Raw genomic sequence first — 20,609 nt, 5'->3', positions numbered from 1 at the left:
GAAGGGGAACCACAGGAATTAGGCATCTTGCTGACAAGCCTGCTAGAGGAGCCATCTTCACCTCCGAGCAGCAGCTGAAGGTGAAGAGAGGAGGACTGGGGAGCAGCGAGGTCTTAAAAGAGAAAGGGCAAGGTTTTGCTGGAGAGTCTCTTGAGTTGGTTATTTCTCTTTCCTAAGTATGTGAAATAGCACTTTGCTTCTCGGGCTTGGTCTGTGGGTCAGGACCTGCCTTCCTGGTTGCCAGAGTGCCCTGCCTGCACAGCCATGGATGGCTTTTCTCTCTTAATTTCTGTCCACCAGTGACAGCAGAGCTGTGTGATGCTTTTCTGCTCCTTTGATATCTGGGATCTTGTACTTGCCATCTGTAGAGGCTTGTATGTGCTGTGTGTGGAGCCCTTGGCATGAGAAGCCTTCAGTAGTGGCCGTGCCAGGAGCTGCTCCGTGTCCATGATGAAACACAGTGTGCTTGGGCTGCCACAGCTGTAAGCTGAGGACTCTTGTGTCCAGAGCTGGGTAGGTCCCAGTGAGCCCAGGGCTGGTTCTCCAGCCCTTCCCTGTGTTGAGCAGGTCTCTCCCCCCATGGTGATGCCCTCCTGGTGGAGACCTGCTCCCCGTCCTCCCCACCAGAACAGGCAGGACCCTGCTGCACAGATCTCACCAACCTCCACAAGGTTGCTTAGGAGTGTCTTGACACCTGAAGCTCACGTGGCTGATGTTCACTGTCTGTCCAGTCCGTAAAGCCCAACGTTCAGATAGCACCCATCCCTGGAGGAATCCAGGGCAGCAACTTGTCACTGCAACTTGGGCCATGCTCGAGACCTCTAAATCTGTAGGCTGAAGCCAGTGAGATGAGTGATTGGCAGGAGCCAACCTCCCCATCATTTTCCGCTTTTAAATATCACAGTAATAAAAGGTAAAATCATTAAAGGCCTTCTGCAGCCCACTGTGCCTAATCTGAAATCAGAACGATGAAGAGCACATAGCAAGGTTGTTATTAATATCCTGCCTCCTGATGATGGCTTTATAAACATCATCATCACAGGCACAGCCTCGCAGTAGCATTTTGGCATGACCTTCTAGACAACTGTCACGCTTTTTATCACGCTTACCCCTTGCTTGATATTTAACCAATAAAGCGATATGGAGAAGACCTTACCCCTAAATATCTGACCTTATACACAGGGGTATGAGATCAAAACTGAGAGAAACTGTGTTAAGCATAGTTGTGCTAAATGCTCTTTAGACCTGTTGCTCCTGTCTGGGAACTGTGCCACGGGCTACGGCAAGGAGGGGATCAGATGTTTGACGCCAGTGAAAACCCTCAGTGCTGTAAGGGATGACTCATGAGCAAAAGCCCATGCAGCAGTGAGGCCACACTCGCACTGAAACCGGGGACTTTGCCCAGTGGGGATGGAGTCTTAGGTGGGACATGAGGGTCACAGCTGCAGGGAGAGGGGCAGCTCCCCTTCTGTGAAGCCAAGAAAAAATGTCAGTTTCCTAGTGACTTGTACATATTTATCATGGTTATTTAAAGTATAAATCAAAATCAGAGTAGAGAAAAGATTTTGTGGGTTAATCAATGTGGATGGAGAAGGTGAGGAGCAGCTATGGAGCCTGGGTCTGCTGGTGAGCAGGAGATTGGGGGTCACTGATCCCCATCAGAGCCTGGCATTGTCCTTAGAAGTAGCCTTTTGTCCATTGCCTGCTCTCACTTTGCTTTCAGAGGGTGCCCTTTGCTGGAATAAAGACTCAGAGGAAAGTCACGTACCAGAGGGCTGAGAACAGTGATAAGTGCAGGAGACAGATTCCTGCTGGAAGGATGGATGTGGAGAGGGTGCACGAGGTCATCCCAAGCCAACTTCATGGTGGGCAGCACTCACCCAGCATGGCGCTGGGGGGCTGTCTGTCCCTGCAGCCCCCACTGCCAAGGAGATCTGGACAGCCCTGGATGGGGCAGCCCATTTCTGTAGGAGCTGGATGGTGGCAACTGGGAGTAAGGAGAGGCTTCCCTGGTCTGATGGATGGGGATCAGTTGCAGAGCTGAGCAATTGAGCCTGAGGTTGCTTGGGGCATCCAGGCTTAAGGGCAGTGTGGCACCAGACTGACCCTTGGGTCTGGAAGGAAATGTCTCACCTGCAGGGTTTGTAGGAGCCCCTGGGGACCCAGCAGGGCCATCAGCAGCCAGGAGGAGGAGGAATGGACTGGCCTCAGCTGATAACAGATGGGTGAGGACATTGCTGGCACTGGTATCTGCCTTGCAGCCTCTAACATCAGTGCTCCCCTGGCATTGCTCTGGCTCTCCTGGGTTGTGCCTCAGTCCTGATGCTGCAGATATGCTTCTGCCTTTCTGGCACATTTTGCCACACCTCCTTGCTCTTTCCCAGGTCATCCTCCCCTAAAATGACGCAGCAGATGCGGGACCTGCAGCTGGCACAGGCCAGGAAGCCGCCGGGCCCTTCCTCACCAAATGCAGCCAAGAGGCTCTACCGAAACCTGTCGGGAAAATTTCGAGTCAACTACACATCCTTCGACGAGGGCAGCCTGGCGGGACGGGGCGAGAAGGAGAAGCTCCGCAAGTCCTACCTGGTCAGTGCCCACTGGCTCCATCCAGCGCTGCCGTGGCTGGGAAGACGGGGATGGAGGGTCCGTGCGTGGGTGATGCTGACACCTGGGTAGAAGCCTAAGAGTGTGTTAAGTGAAGCTGCCCTGCAGCAGGTTCAGCTGGAGCTGGTCTGAGTGTTGCTCAGCATCATCTGGCTGTGTCTGCAAAGGGACAATGCTCCCAAGCCTCTGGGACCAGGGCATCCCACCCTGTTTGGGTTTGTGGGGTGCTGGTGAAGGGCTGGGGTGTTGGGTGGAGTGGAGGAGGTTGCCTCATGCTCAGCCAACCTGCGTTTCTCCCTCTGTCCAGTTCCAGAGCAATGCTGCCCTCTTTGAGGCCGTGGAGCTGCAGGACCTAGACAGGGTCCAGGAGCTGCTGAAGCAATACAGCCCCGAGGAGCTAGACCTCAACACCCCCAACAGCGAGGGGCTGCTGCCCCTGGACATCGCCATCATGACCAACAACACCCCCATCGCCAGGGCCCTGCTGCAGGCAGGAGCAAAGGAGAGCCCACACTGTGAGTTGGTGTGGGGGAGCCATGCCATGCCCATCACCTGGGTCTCCAGTCTGGTGGAGTGGGACACCCCAGGCAGTGGGGTGTGGGTGGGGAGGCAGTCACTGGGCTCTGGGAAAGCTGTAGCAGCCTCCAGTGCAGGCTGTAGCAGGGGCTTGAGTGGAGCCATGCACTCAAGTGAGCACCAGAGCAGGACACAGAGGAGGGGATGGGGTCCTGGGGTAGGGACTTGGTGCCACAGAGCCTGGGCTTGTCCTAACCACCCTCTCTTCCCTCCTCTTGGCTCCCCTCCTGGGACCCACGGCCATGTCCACCCAACCCACAGTTGTGAGCCTGGAGAGCCGCTCGCTGCATCTCTCCACACTGGTGCGGGAAGCGGAGCAGCGCGTCAACGAGCTGACAGCGCAGGTGGTAAACGAAGCGCCCAACGCCGACTGCTCTGAGAAGGAAAAGCAGCTCAAGGCTTGGGAGTGGCGATACCGGCTTTACAAGCGCATGAAGGCAGGGTTTGAGCATGCCCGTGAGTGCCCGCAGGAGGGCTTGGGGGGCCGGGGGGGCAGCCCCCGTGCTGGGGAAGGAGCTGGGCTCTGTGTAGTCCAGGCATGGGGCTGCACCAGCACCTGCCAGAGGATCCCCACACCCTGTAACCAGGGCTCGCTGTATGGGTGCACAGAGGGTGAGCGCTCCAGGAATGGGTGCCTGGGTGCAGGGGGAGGCTCAGGAGGGACACTGAGGGGTTCGGAGTGACCGTCCTCGCTGTAGTGGTCCCTGCGCTCTCTGTCCCCAGGAGTGCCAGATGCCCCCACCAATGTCCACCTCTCCGTGGCCAGCAGCTCCTCGGTGCAGGTGACCTTCTGGGAGCCCCTGAGCGTCAACTCAGCCGTTGTCACCAAGTACAAAGGTAAGGACCGGGATCCCCACACCAGTTTGGGGGACACGCGGCCATGGCAAACACCTCAGGTGTGCTGGAGAGGGTGTGCTGGGGTGCTGAGCCCGCACATAGCACACCAGCATGCCAGGGGCATGAGCAGTGCTGCCGAGCCCCCATCAAGCTGCCTTTGCACTCGAGTGTGGGGGAGCCAGGGCTGCACACTGTGATACCACCCAGCTGCCACCCAAACGGTCCAAGCTGGACCACACCATGGCAAAACTCAGAGTGCGGCTTGTTTGACCCCAGCCTTGTCCTGCACACTGCAGGGCTTTGCCATCCTGCTGTTCCGGCGCCCCTCACTCACTTAAACCAGATATTTTTGGCTTCTAGGAGAATTTCCTCCATCCCCAACTCCTGACTCATTGCTTGCGGGTGCTGACCCTGCCTGACGTAGGTTGATGAGGAGGGCTGCAGCTCCCTGTGCTGTCCCCACTGTTGCAGTTCCCCCTCTCCCCTGCCTTTGCTCAGCTCCTTCCAGCTCTGGTGCTGCCCGTGGTCTCTCTGCACATGCTGGCCCCGACACACTGTAGCCAGCCCTGGTAGCCTGTGCCTGCTCCAGGGCCACAGGGCACATTGGGGTCTCTTCTTTCAGTGGAGTGGAGCTGCTCCCCCACCTTCTCACCACTGCTCGGGGAGGCCGTGATTGACAAGCTGAAGAACCTGCACTTCACCATCCGGGGGCTGGTGTCGGTGAGCTCTGGGGGTGCCCCACAGGGGTCTGGGCTGCAGGGGGAGAGCCCATGGCTGGGAAAAGCTGCTGACCACGGTGCAGCCCATGGGGTCATTCCCTGCAGCTGATGCAGGTAGGGGATGGGGTGTCATTTTGAGCAGGAAGAATAGGATTGTGCCGTGGTGCATGTCATTTCAGCACAGCCTATGGGCAGAGCTGAGAGTGTGGGGCTGGGAGACGCATTTGTCTGTCCCTGCACAGCCGTGGCCACCCTGGCAATGGGGAAACCCCTGACACGGGGTGCCTGGGGACTCCCAAGTGAAAGGCAGAATGGGTCCATTCACTGAACGCCTGATTTATCCTCTGTCCCCCACCCCTCTCCCATCCCCACCCGTGTTCCTCCTGGGCAGTAAATCAGTGGCTTGTTCCTCTGCCACCTGCACAGATCGACCCCTTGCACCAGTCCTGTCGCTCATTGGAGAGGGGGGACCAGCCCTGTCTCCATCTCCGGGAGCTTGGCAAGGTCACGGGCTGGTTGGGGCTGGGGCTTCCTGCTGTTTTATCTCCCTGAGAACTGCAGGGGCCATGCTGCCTGTCAGCTGTCCCCTCCACGGGGACTGCTGTCCTGTCCCCGGCACACACTGGACCAGTGTGGGGGAGATGGGGCAGGATGGGGACTGCGGTGGGATGGAGCTTGGGATGGGAACACCAGGAGATGCTGGGATGGTCGGGGTTGCCCCAGCGAGGCGCAGCGCTGAGGCTCCAGGGCAGGCAGGCAGGGACCACTGGCTGGAGGAGCAGGAAAAGCCCTCGATGCAGTTACAGGGCGTTAGCCAAGGCAGTGCTGCCAGAGCCCAGGAGCCACTGGGGTGGGAGAGCTGCCCTGGTGTGTGGCAGGACGGGGCTTGAGTGGAGCCCAGAGCAGCGCCACTGCAAGAAGCTGGCTGGAGCCCATCAATCATGCTTTCAGAGCTGCTTCGCAGGCTCCTGTCCGCCTTCATGAGTGCCTGGAGGCCTTGCAACATCTGGCAGCTTGACTGAGTTTTAATCAGAGGCCTTTAATCACTGTCGCTGTGCCACAAGCCCTCAACAACATTGGGCCAGCTCCCTGTCCCCAGGGGTCAGATCCTTGCACGTCCCAGCGGAAAGGCAGCACCCCGACCCTCCAGGCTGCAGAAGCCCCGTGTCTTTGGGGCCGTAACATTTTCTGGCAAGAGGCATTTGCAGTGTCCCATCCTTCCTCTGCCTCCCCCCCAAAACCACCCACCCAGGCCATGGGGGTTCTCTAGTGTCTGATAAGAGCTTTGTACAGCTGGGAAAGGTCAGAGCCAGTGACTCGGGATGTGAGCTCCCAGTTTACTATTCCTTGTGATGTACTGGTGTACTGAGCTGGGGGGGACCCTCTTTCCCTCACATGCTGAGCCAGGAGAGCTACTGATGTGCTGAGAGTGGCTTCCTTCCTTGCAGGGCACAGCTTACTATGTCCAGGTGTCTGCCTACAACATGAAGGGCTGGGGTCCCCCACAAGCCTCTGTGCCCCCTTTCGCCATCCCTTCCAGTAAGTACCACTGGGAATGCCCACGGGAGCCAGCACCGTCTGCAGGATGGGTGGGGGGAGGAAGCAGCTCTCTGTGCCATCCAGGGGTCCCTCTCACTGCTGCAATGGGGTCCAGCGGACCCAGGAGCAGAGGCAGCATTTGGAGTCTTGAGCCAAGCAGGGAGGCTGTGCCTGGGGGTCCGGGATGCTGCCTCCAGCCGATAGGAGTTTTGCCAAATATTAATTTTTCAACCTGAAATTTTCTGGGCTGCCTTGTAAAGGCTGAGCCATTTTAGACCACCTGGATCAACTCATCCTAAGGAGGAACCTAGGAGAGAGAATGTTTTGCTTTTTCAGTTAAAAGGAAAACAATACAGCCATCTCCTCTGTGGGAAGGAAAAACTTCCCAGGGTTCTTTAGCAGAGGTTTCTAACAGCGCAGGGCAGCTTTTGGGAGGGGTCAGTCCTTACCACCTCAATGACATCTGCCCCAAAGTGGCCAAGCTTGTGCAAAACCACTGTTGGCACATGGTGAGGGGTGACATGGTGGGATGCCCCAGCTCGGCTGCTGGAGGTGCCCCTCCAGGGCTCAGAGCCATCCCAGGCCGGGGTGGCAGTGGGCCTGGAGCCCTCTCTGTGCCACCACATGCTCTCGCCCAGCCAGCCCAGCCCCAGGGACCTGCATTCCCTGGCATTGAGCTGGGATGGGGTCATGAGCCCCACCAGAGACCAGCTCTGGACTGCCAGCACTCACCTCTCCACAGTGGGACCAGGGCAAGCAGGAGGGGAAAAGCCATCCAAAGTCACACAAGGCACCCCAGAGTGCTGAGGGGGGACAGGCCAGGAGAACTGAACTGGAAGGAGCAGCCCCAAAGGGCTGAGTGGGCTCCAAGGTGGCCTCTGCCTCTCATCACCGGTCCCAAGACAGGTCTCTGCCACATGGCAGAGCCATGGGATCGGCACTATCGGATGTGTAAGGAGCAGCTCCACGTGCACGTGGGGAGGCTGAGCCTGTCTCGACGAGCAGGCAGCAGGGCCGTGGGCACACAGTTCCCTGCCACCACGCTCACAAGCAGCGAGGGGCCACGCATGCTGCTGCATGTGAGCGGTGAATGCACCACGTGCAGGTGGAGGTGCGGGTCTGGCAGCACGTGAACAGCAATAGGGCCAGAGGTGTGCAGGCACCGTGCATCGCTCTAGGTGCAGATACACAAGCACTCTACCACCGGTATGGAAAGATGCAAAAATACATTTGCATGTATATGAATACAGCAAGCCTGTTGCATTGCCCTGCCTTTACCCTGTCCTGGCAGCGGGTGTTGGTCATGTTTGCACCCACTTTAAATCCCCTTTGCGATGGCACGGTAACCCTGCATGGGTTACATTCTCCGTGACCAAGATCCATGTGGCATCGATACAGAGTGCAGCTGAAGTGAATCAGACATGAGTGGGCTTTATTTATTTTTATCTCCATTAATATTTCTCCCTTCAGTAAAGAACCCTGGCCCAGCAGAATATAGTCAGGCACCTCCCTGGGTGTTTTTAAAGTTCCTAAAAATAGTGGTGAGCCCCAGCCAACGTTAACAGAGCTGAACTTTCCATGGAAAACAGCAGCAGGCAGGACACAGGGGGTGTTTAAAGCAATTAATGTAAAGCTAATATAGAAGCGCCGGCGGGTCCCCAGCCCCGCTCCCGGTCCTGCTGCTGTCTTACAACGGGTGGAGCTGGCAGAACAGCTTATTTATGTGTTTGCCAAGGTGAGCCCAGCTCTCAGCACTTGCCTGGAGAAAGCTGCAGCTCTGGGGAAGACCTGGAGGAAGACACTGGAAAGAATTTTATTTTTTAAGGCCAGTGAAGTGCAGCAGCAACAGACGGGACCTTGTTCTTTCCTTCTGCCATGTCCCCACTGTGCTGTGGGGTGACCAGTGGCCATGGGGTGCTGTGCAGAGCTGGGGTGCTCCTGGGAAGAGTGGCACAAAACAAGGGATCTCCCAAAGCCCAGCCCACCCAGAGGTGCTCAGCACCCACAACTGCTGTCATGCCATGTTGTGCCATGCTGTGCCTGTGGGACACCCGGGTGGGGTGCCAGGAGGCGACATGCCATGAGGAAGAGAGGACAGGAACCCCTTTTTCCCCAGGCCAAGGGGTGCTGGGAGTAATGCTGGTTTGTCCCCCATAGACTGGCGGGAGTACGACGGCCGGGCCCCACGGCGAAGGGGGCAAGCTGAAGCTTTGGACCACCTGCTGAGCCAAGTGAAGACTGTCCATCAGCACTGCGTTTGCCACGGTGAGTACACGGCATAGCGCCTTGGGGAAGCTGGGATGTGGGAACCCATCCAGGCCCTCCAGGGTTGTGATGTGGTCCATGGGGCTGGGATGGTACCAGAAATAGGTCTATCCCATGGATGAGCATAGCAGGGAGACAGCTCAGGCAGTGGAAACATTGGCAGAGCCTTCCCACCGGGTTGGCATGCTGTGCCACTGGCTGCCAGTGCAGCTCTTCATCTCTTGCTGCAGCAACCTCTGCTCTCTGCTCCCCAGAGCCTTGCAAGAACCAGCCCCAAAGCAGGAAGCACTCGGTCTCCAAGAGCCTCAAGCACCTCTTCCACCCCGGCAGCAAGTTTCTCAAGACACTGAAGCGGTGAGAGGCTGGTGCGCAGGGTGGTGGAGAGCCACTCTCCCAGCGGGGCCATAGAGGTGCCCATCCTGGGTGCAGCTGGGAGCCGTGCCTGCAAGACGGGGGCTGGGGGTGCTCAGAGATGGGTCCTTGCCTGGAACAACCTTGTGGTGTCAGTGGGGATGAGTCCCATTGCCCAGAAATCAAACGTTTCTTCTTGGTGTTTCCATTTGACTGGCCGAGCTGCGCCTGTACCCCAATCCCTGCACCATCTCCAAGCATCACCCAACACCCCACCCTCCTCTAGACCCCACCACTGTCGCACTGCCCATCTTCATGCTTGGCCTCCAGGCACCCCAGCATGTCTCCCGCACAGGTCTGGCCCCATCGCCCTCCCTTGTGCTGACTGGGCATCAGCCATGGCATCAGCTGTGGCATCGGCCAGACTGGCATTGCTGGCAGCGTTGGGTTCCTGTTCCTTCTCCTGTACTGGCCATGTGACTTTTCTGCCACACGCTGTTGGAGAGGTGCTCAGACCTGGGGCAGGGCATCTTCTCTGTCCTCAGGAGAGAGACTCTTTGGGAAATGAAGCTGAAGTGACACTGGGGTGACACTGAAGTCTGTCTTCCCTCCCATGCAGGGGCCTCTACCTGACAGCCATCTTCTACAAGGACGACAACATCCTGGTGACCCATGAAGACCAGATCCCCGTGGTGGAGATCGATGACACCTACTCTTGCCTGCTCATGCAGGATTTTCTCTGGTTCACAAAGGTGGGTGGCCCAGGGCCCCTGTGCTGTGCGCTGGGGCATGGCAGCAGTGTGTCTCCTGACACATCTCTGTCTGCCTGGCCACCACCCGGGATGCTGCTGAGATGATGGCCACCACAATCTGCAGAGCACCTTCATTGCAGCATCTTCCCTGGTGCTGCCTGCGCAGGCAGCAGTGCCTGTCGTGCATGGGGTGCTGTGGGGCTCTCGCCAGGGCAGTCTGGGTCTGATTCAGGGCTGGGAGCAGCACCGGGGGCCACCCCATGTGCACAAAGCGAGCACAAGCTACTCCAGCTACTCACACCAGACAACACAACATTTGGCAACTCCTGGGCTTCCTGGCGTTGCCTCCAGGACCTCCGCTGTGCCGTCAGCCTTGCGGGCTCCGTGGGGCAGAGCGATGCCAAGGGCCGGTCACAGCCTGGAAGTGCCAGGGTGAGCTGAGCGGGCATCATGCACCGTTGCTGCCCTTTGGGCACTGGGGCTTGGCTGCAGCTTTCTGGGGTTCAGCATGGGCCGAGAACCCACCAGGGGAACAGCGTTTCCACCCTAGTCCTTGGAAGCCCAAAGGTGGGCGATGGCCTGGCGCTGTGCTGGGCAGGCTGCGTGCCGCAACGGGTGGGTGATGGACCGGTGCCGTGCTGGGCAGGCTGCGTGCCATGACGGGTGGGTGCTGCCTCTCCACAAGGATGCCAGCAACTTCTTGGCTGTTTAACTGCTTCAGCACAGCATCCTGCCATGGAAGCTCTGCCTCTGTTGTACTGAGCAGGATGTGCAGGGTGCTGTGCTGCTGCCTGGTCTCCACTGTCAGTAGGCTTAGTGAAAGGGCAGGTGAGCAGCTCAGGGCCAAAATCTTCTGCTGGGTCATCCTTATCTACTGAGGGAGAGGCTATCTTCTCCTTCCTTCTCTTGGCTATCTTCTACTCAAACTTAAGCAAGTCTCAGACCCCCCCCTCAGACAGATATCTGGGTGGGCACAGCATGACGCTTCCCTCAGGTACAGGCTTTGGAGGCATCTTGGGGTGCCTGTGGCACAGGAAATCACACCCCTGCTAAGAGGTGATATATGCCCATGCACGTTCCTAACCCAGCTCAAACACAAAGGCAAATGGATTTCCCCAAAACATCTTTGCGTGAACCAGCTGCAGGCAGCGTCGGCCAGTGGTGACAACTCTTTTGTGTGCTGCAGGTGTCGTGCATGTGGGATGAGATTCTGTGGCTGCGGCAGTGTGTCACTGTCTCCCAGTCGTCCTGCTCCTGCATCCTGCAGACACGCTTCAAGATGCTGCTGGCCATCTCGCAAATGCAGGTGAGGGTGGGCCTCGGGGAGGAGCGAGTGCTTTTGGGGGGGCACTGTGGGCTGGGGTCCCTTGGGAGCAGCACGTGCCAGTCCTACCTGCAGCTCACCACGACAGGACTGGGTGCCTCGTCCTCCCTGGCAAGACCCATGCTGTGGGGGGCAATGAGGTGTCAGGCTTCGTGGCAATCTCGAGCAGAGAGGCTGGGGGCTGTTGGTGGGTGCTTTGCCCAGCAGACTGCTTACCAGCAGGTAGCTGGTAGCCAGTCACATCCCAGCTGCTCAGACCCACAGAATAGTGTGTCTTGAGGATGTCCCCTGACAATCTGCTTTCTCCTACTCTCCCACCCCATCACGCAGGGGCTGCTGGGCATCCAGGACCTGGGGCAGGTCTTCTTTGAGCCTGTCAAAGACAAACAGGGCAACATCCTCATTGTCACCCTGAAGGAGGTGAAGACCAACCAGACCTTTGAGAGCGTCCGCTGGGTTCCCATCTGCAAGCTGCAGACCAGCCGCAAGTCCGTGTCCTCCCCAGAGGAGCCCACCGCTCTGGACACGCTGCTGATCTCCGTCCAGGTGCTGTTGCAGCAAGGGATTGCAGTGGGCCCCATTGCAGGAACACTAGCGGTCCTGCTACCCCTTGGGCAGGAAAGGCCATGGCAGAGCCCAGGCCACCGAGAGTTTGGTTCTGGCTGTAGGCAGAGGGGGAGCAGAGCACAAGCAGCCTGCAAAAATCCTGTTGCTTCAAGGGGAGGCATCAGGCTGGTGCCAGATTCATCCCAGCAGCACCAGATTGTACTTGTTCTACTGCTTCCCCTTCTGCTGGCTGGGCTGGCTGCGCCACAGCAGCCAGCACCAGGGCAGGAGAGAGCCCCCCTGCAAGGGCTTGCTCAATCCAGCAGGCAATCCTTTCTCCTCAGGACAAGCTGGCATACCACCAGCGGAGCAGCCATGCCCTCTCCCCGGGCCTCTACCTGGGCTACTTGAAGCTCTGCAGCGCCGTGGATCAGATCCGAGTGCTGGTGCCGGAGCGGCTCCCCAACATCCTGTGCCACGTCAAGATTCGCTCCAACCCCAATATCTCCAGGTGGGGCTTGCAGGGCAGCTCCCCTGGGGCAGCCAGGCTCCTCTGTCCCATCCAGCCTAAGAACACCCATCACCTGCTTCTGTTCTTGGGCTCCTGGCAGCAGCGTAATATTCCCTCTCCACCCTGCTGCCTGCCATGCAGGGCAGCCTGGAGCTGGAGCAAACTAAGGTCAACTTCTACCTCTGCGGCTCCCGCATCCCTTGTGGTGCTGGGGGAGGAACAGCTGACCCAACACAGCTCTCATAGCAATTTGGTCCCTCCTTCACATGTCTGTCTCTCCCTTCTCCAGGGAGGAGTGGGAATGGATGCAGAAGATGGCCAGCGTGGAGGAGCCTGTTCCTGCAGAGCCAGAGGCTGAGACCTCCCAGAATCACTTGTTTCAGGAGCTCCAAGTGGCCATCAAGGAGCTGATGACCCTGGTCAACATCCCGTTGCAAGAGGTATGGGCAGGTGCCAAGGTCTGGGGAGGAGGGATGGGAAGGAGCCATGCAGCAGGCAAGGTACCACAGCCGCTGGTCCTTCTTTGAGGGCCTGAAGCATCAATGAGATTTCAGTCCCATGCAAACAGAAGGCAAGTGGTGGACAGCCAGCATCGGAAGCATCTGCCTGCCCAGAGACAGCATCCACAGGAGGTGTTTGTCTTACCCTCACCTGTACCTCCAAAGCAAGGATGGTGAATCTGGGTTTTCATTATTGCCTGCCATGTGGTCTGGTCCTGGGCTCAGCCCTTGCAGCACTAAAACAGCCCAACTCTGCCCCTCCAAAGCAGGATGGTCCCTGGCCAGTGGTGGGATGGAGCTGGAACCCCCAGGGCCAGACTGCATGGGGAGAAATCCCTCCTCCACTGTGCCAAGTATTCACTGGGAAGGTGCCCACCAGCCCCTGTGCCAGGCACATGCTTCTGGCCGGGCAGCTGAGAGGGAACCTCTCTGAGCAGGGCTGAGGCCATTGCTGGTGGCACTTCTTCTCGGAGACCCTGTCATAGTGACTTTGACCAGTAGTTTAGAGAGTTTTAGGAGAAATAAGAGAAAGGGAGATGTGCAGATGATGCCAGAAGCAAGGAGCCTCTGGTTGTGTGCTGAAACAGCAGTGTCCCCTGGCTGAAGGTGGTCCCTGAGGACTCCTCTGTGGATGAGGACTTGGTGGAGGGCCCACCAGGTGATGTTTGCAGCTTTTACCTGCAGTGTCTTCTTGCAGGCCAAAGATTTCCGTCTGTACAGCCAAGAGGTGCTGGACTTTGGGGGCCAGGTCTCCTTCCTGCTGCTGCTGCCTCCGTCGGATGACGTCTGCACTGCTCCAGGCCAGAACAACCCCTACACCCCTCGCTCCGGCTTCCTCACGCTGCCACTGCAGATCTTCGAGCTAGGTGAGGAGAAGGAATGCCAAAACCCAACCTTACTGGTCTCCTTATCCTCTGAAACCTCCCAAAAGCTGGTACAGGCAGTGGGGTGGGCTTCCTCCCCTAGGAGAGGTGGGATGGAGGGGAATACTGAGAGCTGTCCAGGTAGGCTAGAGGTTAGCGTTGCCTCCTCCTGTGTTGAGTGAGCAGGGAGGAGCCTGTAGGGCATCCACAGCAAGGGACCTGATATTTTTCATTCCCCCTTCTCTTTTTTCCTCTCCCCAGTCCACTTCTTCACTTACGACCGGGAGTTCATCACGCAGTACTGCCAGGTGTCTGCTCTCCTGGAGCTGGAGTCGCTCCTCTCTCAGCAGAGCCTCAGGGAGGCCTTCTCCGACGCCGAGCTCTCCACCGCAAAGCAGAGGCACCAGCAGGTTCAGGACTACATCCAGGTATACAGAGTAGGAGCACGCTGGGAGGGAGTCAGGCTCAAAGGTGCCCACAGGACATGGGCAGGACAGTCATGCCCTGTCAGAGCTGCAGGAACATCCGCACCAGAGCTGTTCCCTGATCTTGGTGGCTGTGACTCTGTGGGTTTTCTCTGACGTGGCAGACAGGCAGCAGCAGGCAGGGCTTTGTCGAGCAACTTACTGCAGTGATCACATTAAAAATACTGATTAGAGAGCTGGAGGCTCCTGCTCTGCAGGTCCCCACCTTGCTAGGAAAGGGCCTGGAGTGCATTTTGGGATGGATGTGTGAAATAGCACCCCACGCTACCCCCTTTCCCAGCACCCCTGCCTGCAGCAGGCGGGTCCTGCTGAACCAGCAGCTGCTGGTGGTTGAAGCAGCATCTTCCCACCTGAGAGCACTTTCTTGGGATTTCCTGACTCAGGGATTCCCTCGAAGCTTTTACGTCTTGGGAAAGGTGTGTGTGGAGAGGCTGTGTGTTGCTGTGGGGCTTTTTTGTTGCTGTTGTTTGCTTTTTGAAAGGCGTCCTTCATTTCCTATTTTGGCAGCAAATGGAGGAGATATGGCGTGAGATGCGTTGGATTATGGATGCCCTGCAACACGCCCGGTACAAGCAGCCCTCCTGCGGGGTGTCTCTCAGCGGCTTCCTCAGCGAAGCTGGAGGTGCAATGAAGGAGAAAACCCGATCCACCTCATCCCACCTCGACTACCTTCCCTCCCCAGCACCCTCGCCAGAGACCAGCCGTAAGCTCAACTCTGGTAAGGACCTGGCTTTGCAAAGCTGTTGCCAGGTGGGCTCAGAGGGCTGCCTGTGCTCGGAGGGGTCAGGGGCGCTGATCTGGCTGGCTGCTCCAGGGGGGTGCAGGCAGGGCCAGTGTCAGGAGTACGGACAGGGCAATCAGTCTTGGTTGGGGCAGGACCTACTCTGCCTGTGCCTTGGTGAGTGCAGCACAGGTATGCAGCAAGGGATTAAATGCTTGAAGACTTACTTAGGCTCCATCTGGTGCAAACCCCAGCGGGGGTTGCTAACAGCAAAGCTAAGCCCCTCTTTGCTTCTCTTACACCCCTTGCAGACTCACATGGGCTGTCGGATGAGGAGGGCTCCTCGGAGGTGTTCCTGGCCACCGACAGTGACTACGACTCCAGCAGGGCACAGAGCCCCAAGGAGCTTGACCTGGTATACTCATCCTCGGGGCCCGAGTGCTGCAGCAGAAGAGTTGCCCACACCCTCCGTGACAGCGCTCCAGATGTCCTGCAGACCCATGAACTCAAGACCCCACCACCACCGCCACCACCACCGGAGGAGCCCCGGCCACCCCCTGAGATCTACGACAGCGACTTTGTCCTGCCCAGCCGACAGATTGAGCTGCTGCGCATCACAGAGAAGCGACAGGCATACTGCGTTCGAACCAGCAGCCTGGACTTCCCCAAACCACTCTGCCAGGTGTCCAGAAAGTCCTGCCCCGGCTCCGTCGATAGCTCCCCGACGGAGAGCAGGACCACGGGCCACTGTGGCCAGCTCAGGCTGAGGACTGGCTCGACACCCAGCCCTGAGCGCAGCCAGGGCGGGCAGGGCTCTGAGCCCGTCTTCCGGACGCGCTCAGCTGAGTGGACTCAGAACTTCCAGGAGCAGCCGGAGCAGCCCGGGTGCTTGGCCGACAGAGGGAAGAAGCCGGGCTCTGTCACCTTGTGGGTCTGCCCTCAGTACGAAACCGGACTCTCCAAAGAGACCAGTGTTAAGGTACCGGAGCCTGCAAAGGGCAGTGTTGCAGCTCTGCCATGCCTGGATGGAAAGGGCTGGCAGGATGGGGAGGCAGGCAGCAGGGCCTCATGTGTCCCTCACCTGGCACTGCCTTCTCCATCCTCCACCGTCCAGGGGGTGAGGTCCCCTGGAGACCTGCAGCACTCCTGCCCTGCATCCCTGCATCCCTGCGTACCTGCAGTAGTGATGAGGCTCCCAGCAGTGCAGGATGGGGCACGTGGCTCTGCAGGCCAATAGACACTGCTGCAGAGGGGGTGAGCCAGGACCAGGGGTAGGGTATTTTTGGGGGACAAGGCAGTGGAGCTGTGGTTCAGCTCTCGGTCCATGGTTCAGCAGCTGACAGTAGGTTAGTGCCACCCAGCATGGGCAGGCAGTGAGCAAAGGTCACATTGATGGGTTTCCCTTGCCATGTCCTGGTGTTCAAACACATCAGCCCCTCAGCCAAAATCCAGCCATCACCCCCTTGCCCTGTCCCCGACTCTTCCACAGCCTCCCCTCCCTGGGGTCTGTGCTCCCCCTGCTCCAGCCCTGTGTGCCTTTGGGGAAGGGAGAGCAGGAGCTGCTTGTCTCCAGCCTGTGAAGGGGAGCAGACAAAGCTGCCTCCTTGCTGCAGGTGTTGGGGTCCACTGGAGCTGCTGTCCAACCTGGTTCCTCTGTGCGAGGGCTTTGCTGCTGAGAGCTGACCCCCAGCTCTGATCACCCTCACCTGCTCTGGGTGGGATCCCCCATGGAGGAGACCCCCCCAGGCCATGCATCTCGGGCAGGTGCCCCTCTGGCTCTGCCATCTCCTTTGCTCCCAGCCATGAAGCTCCTTCCCCTGTTGAAATTTCCCTTCCGACATTCCCAGTGCCCAGAGCCGAGGCTGATGGAGCAGCCTGAGAGCAGCCTGCCCAGAAAATGGCAGAGGAAGGACAGAGCTGACGGGATGATAGGTGTTATTGCTGGGGAGTTTTGATAGCCGGTTTCTCCGCACCCAGCAGGGACATTAGAAGCAGAGGGGAATCTGACTCGCAGTATTTATTTTCCATTTGAGAAATTACCATAGATTTCTATGCAACTGAAGCGCAGCCCTCGGGTTCCTGGCGGACTGCCCACGTGGCTTTTGAAGTTGCAAAGCTCTGGACACGCCTGCTTGAAAGCATTTTACGATGTTCTTCTCAAAGAAAGCCCAGTTCAAAGGAAAGGCTCCTCCGCTGGCGTAAATCAGCTGAGCCCTGTGATGATTGTTCGGAGCTGGCAGGGTTCACGTGGGCCGAGGGCTCGGACCACCCTGCCGGGGCACTGCTCGCGGTGCTCCGCAAGCCCTTACGGATGTGCCAAAGGAAACCGTCGCCTTGCCCGGGCGAGGATGGATGTCCTGCTTTAGGGCCTTTGAAGTCAAGTAGCGGGCTCCCGACAGTCGTTAACAGCCAGAGACCAGATTTTCTCGGCCGTATTTGGGATCCAGAAGGCAGTCCCCAAGGAAGTGGAGAGGGAGAGTGAGGGTAGCTGTTGGTGGGAGAACCCCAAGCTTGTGAATGGGATGAAAAGTGACACCACTTCCCAAAGAGGCTACAGCTCAGCACCACTAGTTTGGCAGAGCTGTTGTGGTTCAGCTGGTCTGACAGTCTGGATCCTGCTCACGAGAGGGACTTTATTCAGATCCCTCCATGGTGCCAGGAGCAGGGCTGGGACTATCCCTCTCCGGCCACAGGCAATGGGACAGTGAGGCAGCTTGAGCCGAGCGGGCAAGCCATAGGTGACACGTGCAAGAGTTGAGCCGTAAGGACTCAGAGAGTGCGGTGGAGGCAAGAAAATGTGCATGAGTTTGGGCCTCAGCACACCAGGCGTCCCCAGGCACAGTGTGCCCATGGCTCCACGCTGGGCTGCTGCCGTCTGCTCACTGGGCACCACTGGGACAGCTGTTCCTCCACCCTAATGATCACCGCTGTAGGACACACCATGTACTGTCTCTGGCCCCCAGTTCCTCCTCATTCCTTCCCCTTACCATCCCTCTCTCCCACCTTTCTCTTTTCGCAGCTGCACATCACCAGCCAGACGTCCGCCGGGGAGGTGGTGAAGCTGGTGGTGCTTGAGATGAACGACATCTCCCGTGGCGTGCTAGGTGGCTCAGCCGCCTTCTGCTATGGCGAGGAGCAGCTGGAGCATTTCGGACTGGTGTTCGCCTCCGACGAGAGCGAGCGGTGGCTTCCCGATGACTTCTTGCCTCTGTCCCTCCAAACTAGCCGGCCTGAGGGGCGGTTCTATGTCCGGATCAAGGAGACATCCCCTCTGGTTCTCCAGTTTGGGCCAGCGACCACCGTATGAGAGGAGGAGAGCCGGCCAGGCGGCGCGGGGACCTCAGCTTCCAGAGAGCAGACAGCTCGTCTCTGATGCTTCCTTCTTCCACAGACACCCTCTCATCAGGCGTCCGCGGGGTGGAATGGGATCATACTGGGCTGTGTGTTATTTGTTTGTGTTATTTTTTTTTTATTTTTTTTTTAACCAAAGAGACATCAAGACTCAGTTTTTCTGACTGCAGAAGAGGAGGGTGGAGTGCGGAGACCTCAGAGCTTGGGAGGAATCTCTGCAGGAATGGAATTTTTGAAAGTAAACATTTTTAAGGGGAAGGGGGGGGAGAGAGAGAGGAAAAATATTACAAGAAGAAGCAGCAATACCTTTTTTTTTCCTTTCTTCTTTTTCTGAAAAGCCTTGTTTGGGATTCACTGAAGGCAAAGCCACAGAGGATTGCTGGGGATGGTTGTGGTGACAATGAGGAGAGGGCAGGAGTCACAAGGACAGCACTGAGAAGGGTGTTTTCCTATCTGCCCTACTTTCACTGTACCTGGAGAAACAATTCTTGCACATAGTTCTTGGAACAAAATTATATTTTTCTTTCTTTCCTGAAAAATTTAATAATAATTGTGCTAGAGACACTGGAGTTGTGTAAGAGATGAAGACCCTTTGACTTGTTTTAAAGGCAAAAGGAAGCCACGCAGCCAGCCCCATGCACACACAGCCATGCACACTGCTGTGTTGATACCACCACGAGAGGTTTGCTATAGGGCATCTACTGCAACACCCTGCACACCACCCTGGGGTTTCCTTTCCTCCTCGGTTGCCGTTTTGTTCTGGTGATTGTGCTTGGCCTCTCTTGTATGTCCTATAGCATGACATTTTGTTAGCCACTAGGTCTCTTGTTAACAAGGTTATTTTTCTGATCTCCTGTGGTCCATAGTAAAGATGACTGCTGCTGACTGTGTATCACTCTTTTCCTTCTTGCGGCTTGATGTGTAGTGTTCCTTCATCCCCCAAATTAGCTCTGATTTCAAGGGCTGGGCTCATCTTTCCCAGGAGTCTTTAATGGGATGCTTTCCACCCAGTGGAGGTTTACGTTAACACGCAAATCGCATGTGTGGGAGCAAAGTGCAAGTTAAAAATGTTTTTCTGGGCTTCGTTGCTCTGTAAGGCAGTAAAATAAGCTTTGGCATGCAAAGGCAGTCACCTCCACGTGGTGTTGGAAGCCGGATGATTGTAGGGCCTGAGCATCTGCAGTTAAATTCATTAATCCGGTCCTGCAGCCTCCACCGAGGGAAGAACTCCAGGAGAAGAGTGGGGAAGGCAGCGAGAGCTCACAGCTGTATTGCAGCTGGTGCAACACTTCCAAGCGACCAGCAGCAAACAAGGTGTGAGGCTGGTGGTCCTTCGCAAGGTGAGGCTGGTGTTGCTGATGCCCCTTTAGCAGCCACCTTGCTCACCTTCTCTCTGCATGGAGGGGTTAGGGCTGGGCAGCAGACCCCTGTCCCAGGGTGCTGGGGTGAAGGCAGGAGCTCTGTGGGCAGCCGCACAGGGTCTGCCTGCCGAATGCCGTTGCTCCTCGGTGGATCGTCGTTTCTTGCCTTGCTGCAAAGAGCCAGCGGCACGCTGTGTGGTGTGGGCAAGAATATATCCCAGCACGAGCCCTTCGCCGCCCCACGTCAAAGCCACTCTGAAGGGGAGGATCATGTGCCAGCCCCTCAGCTGGTGCAAATCAACAGCACCGCATTGACGTCAGCACAGACACCGCCATGAGACGTGGAGGCGAGCGGCAAAGGAACATTTAAAAAGGCACTTCTCCCATCTCCTTTCCCCTTTGCTCATCTCCTGTCTCAAGTTAAAACCAATCCCACTTTCCCAGGTCAAGGAAGAAGCAGGTTGGTGGGTGTAGATGTTCCCATGGAGTTTGTCCTTGTTGGACATCCATGAGCATTGACATCCCAAAGAGGCAGGAGCTGCAGGGTGGCCCTTCCCTAGCAAGAGCCTGTTCACACGCATCACCTACTGATGCTCAGAGCCTGGGGCAGAGAAAAGGGAAGGCACAACTGGTGGGAAACTATTAAGTGGCTTTTTGGAAGTCACAGAATGAATTCAGTATTAGAGCAGGGCTACATACAGAAAGCTACATCTGTGTTCCTGATGCTCCTGATGCACGAATCCATACAACCCTTGCTGCCCTTTTATTTGACCCTAGAGGGGAAAAGGGCCTCCCCTTTTCTTAAGCAATTGTTCCTCCTTCCTAGAAGCCCTGCTCCATCAAGAGAGATGGAGCTGTGACCTAGAGCCAGGCGCTGACTCTTTGGCTGGGGTGGACATGGGGCAAGCTCCGCATCTAGACCCTGCTGGGATCTGGTTACCCACATTTCTCAGTGCAGAGAGCCCTTGCCCATGGGAGGATCTCACTGGCCATGCAGTGCTTTTCTGCAGCAGTTTCTCTGGCTGCATAGCAGGATGTATCACTTGGCTGCAGGGAACAAAAGCAGTACGTGGTTTCACAGGAGATCCTCCCCTTGCCTGGAAGAAGAAGAGGGGAAGAGTAGGGGCCTGGGTAGAAGTAGAGCTGGTTGTAGTCAGAGTGGGAAGGGTGGAAGTTGGATAGCAGCAGTGTAGGAAACCCCCCCTACCAGGGGCTCTGGGACATGTGAGGTCCTGATGGAAGCTTCACTCCTCTGCCAAGCACATCTTCAGCCCCATGAGATGGACTTACAGACACCTCTTCCC

At 57.3% G+C, this 20,609-nt stretch overlaps 1 protein-coding gene across 5 annotated transcripts in view; it reads left to right on the top strand.

Moving 5' to 3' along the window:
• The window catches only part of LOC141950754 (ankyrin repeat and fibronectin type-III domain-containing protein 1-like), a 261,302-nt gene extending 242,468 nt beyond the window's left edge, over nucleotides 1-18,834 (top strand). For all 5 annotated transcript variants that reach the window (XM_074886019.1, XM_074886022.1, XM_074886018.1 and 2 more), the window contains 18 exons: nucleotides 2,385-2,586; nucleotides 2,912-3,119; nucleotides 3,442-3,636; nucleotides 3,904-4,017; nucleotides 4,640-4,737; nucleotides 6,185-6,275; nucleotides 8,433-8,540; nucleotides 8,795-8,894; nucleotides 9,511-9,643; nucleotides 10,830-10,949; nucleotides 11,298-11,513; nucleotides 11,858-12,024; nucleotides 12,314-12,464; nucleotides 13,222-13,390; nucleotides 13,649-13,815; nucleotides 14,380-14,590; nucleotides 14,905-15,572; nucleotides 17,613-18,834. In XM_074886019.1, coding sequence (XP_074742120.1) covers nucleotides 2,385-2,586; nucleotides 2,912-3,119; nucleotides 3,442-3,636; nucleotides 3,904-4,017; nucleotides 4,640-4,737; nucleotides 6,185-6,275; nucleotides 8,433-8,540; nucleotides 8,795-8,894; nucleotides 9,511-9,643; nucleotides 10,830-10,949; nucleotides 11,298-11,513; nucleotides 11,858-12,024; nucleotides 12,314-12,464; nucleotides 13,222-13,390; nucleotides 13,649-13,815; nucleotides 14,380-14,590; nucleotides 14,905-15,572; nucleotides 17,613-17,900 — 3,406 coding nt within the window. In that variant the 3' untranslated portion in view covers nucleotides 17,901-18,834. The remainder of the gene's footprint in view (nucleotides 1-2,384; nucleotides 2,587-2,911; nucleotides 3,120-3,441; nucleotides 3,637-3,903; nucleotides 4,018-4,639; nucleotides 4,738-6,184; nucleotides 6,276-8,432; nucleotides 8,541-8,794; nucleotides 8,895-9,510; nucleotides 9,644-10,829; nucleotides 10,950-11,297; nucleotides 11,514-11,857; nucleotides 12,025-12,313; nucleotides 12,465-13,221; nucleotides 13,391-13,648; nucleotides 13,816-14,379; nucleotides 14,591-14,904; nucleotides 15,573-17,612) is intronic.
• The last annotated feature ends 1,775 nt before the right edge of the window (nucleotides 18,835-20,609 follow it).

The sequence above is a fragment of the Strix uralensis genome, chromosome 16 (assembly GCF_047716275.1).
Source record: "Strix uralensis isolate ZFMK-TIS-50842 chromosome 16, bStrUra1, whole genome shotgun sequence".
Taxonomy (NCBI): Eukaryota; Metazoa; Chordata; class Aves; order Strigiformes; family Strigidae; genus Strix; species Strix uralensis.
This window is presented reverse-complemented; position numbering and strand designations above follow the sequence as displayed.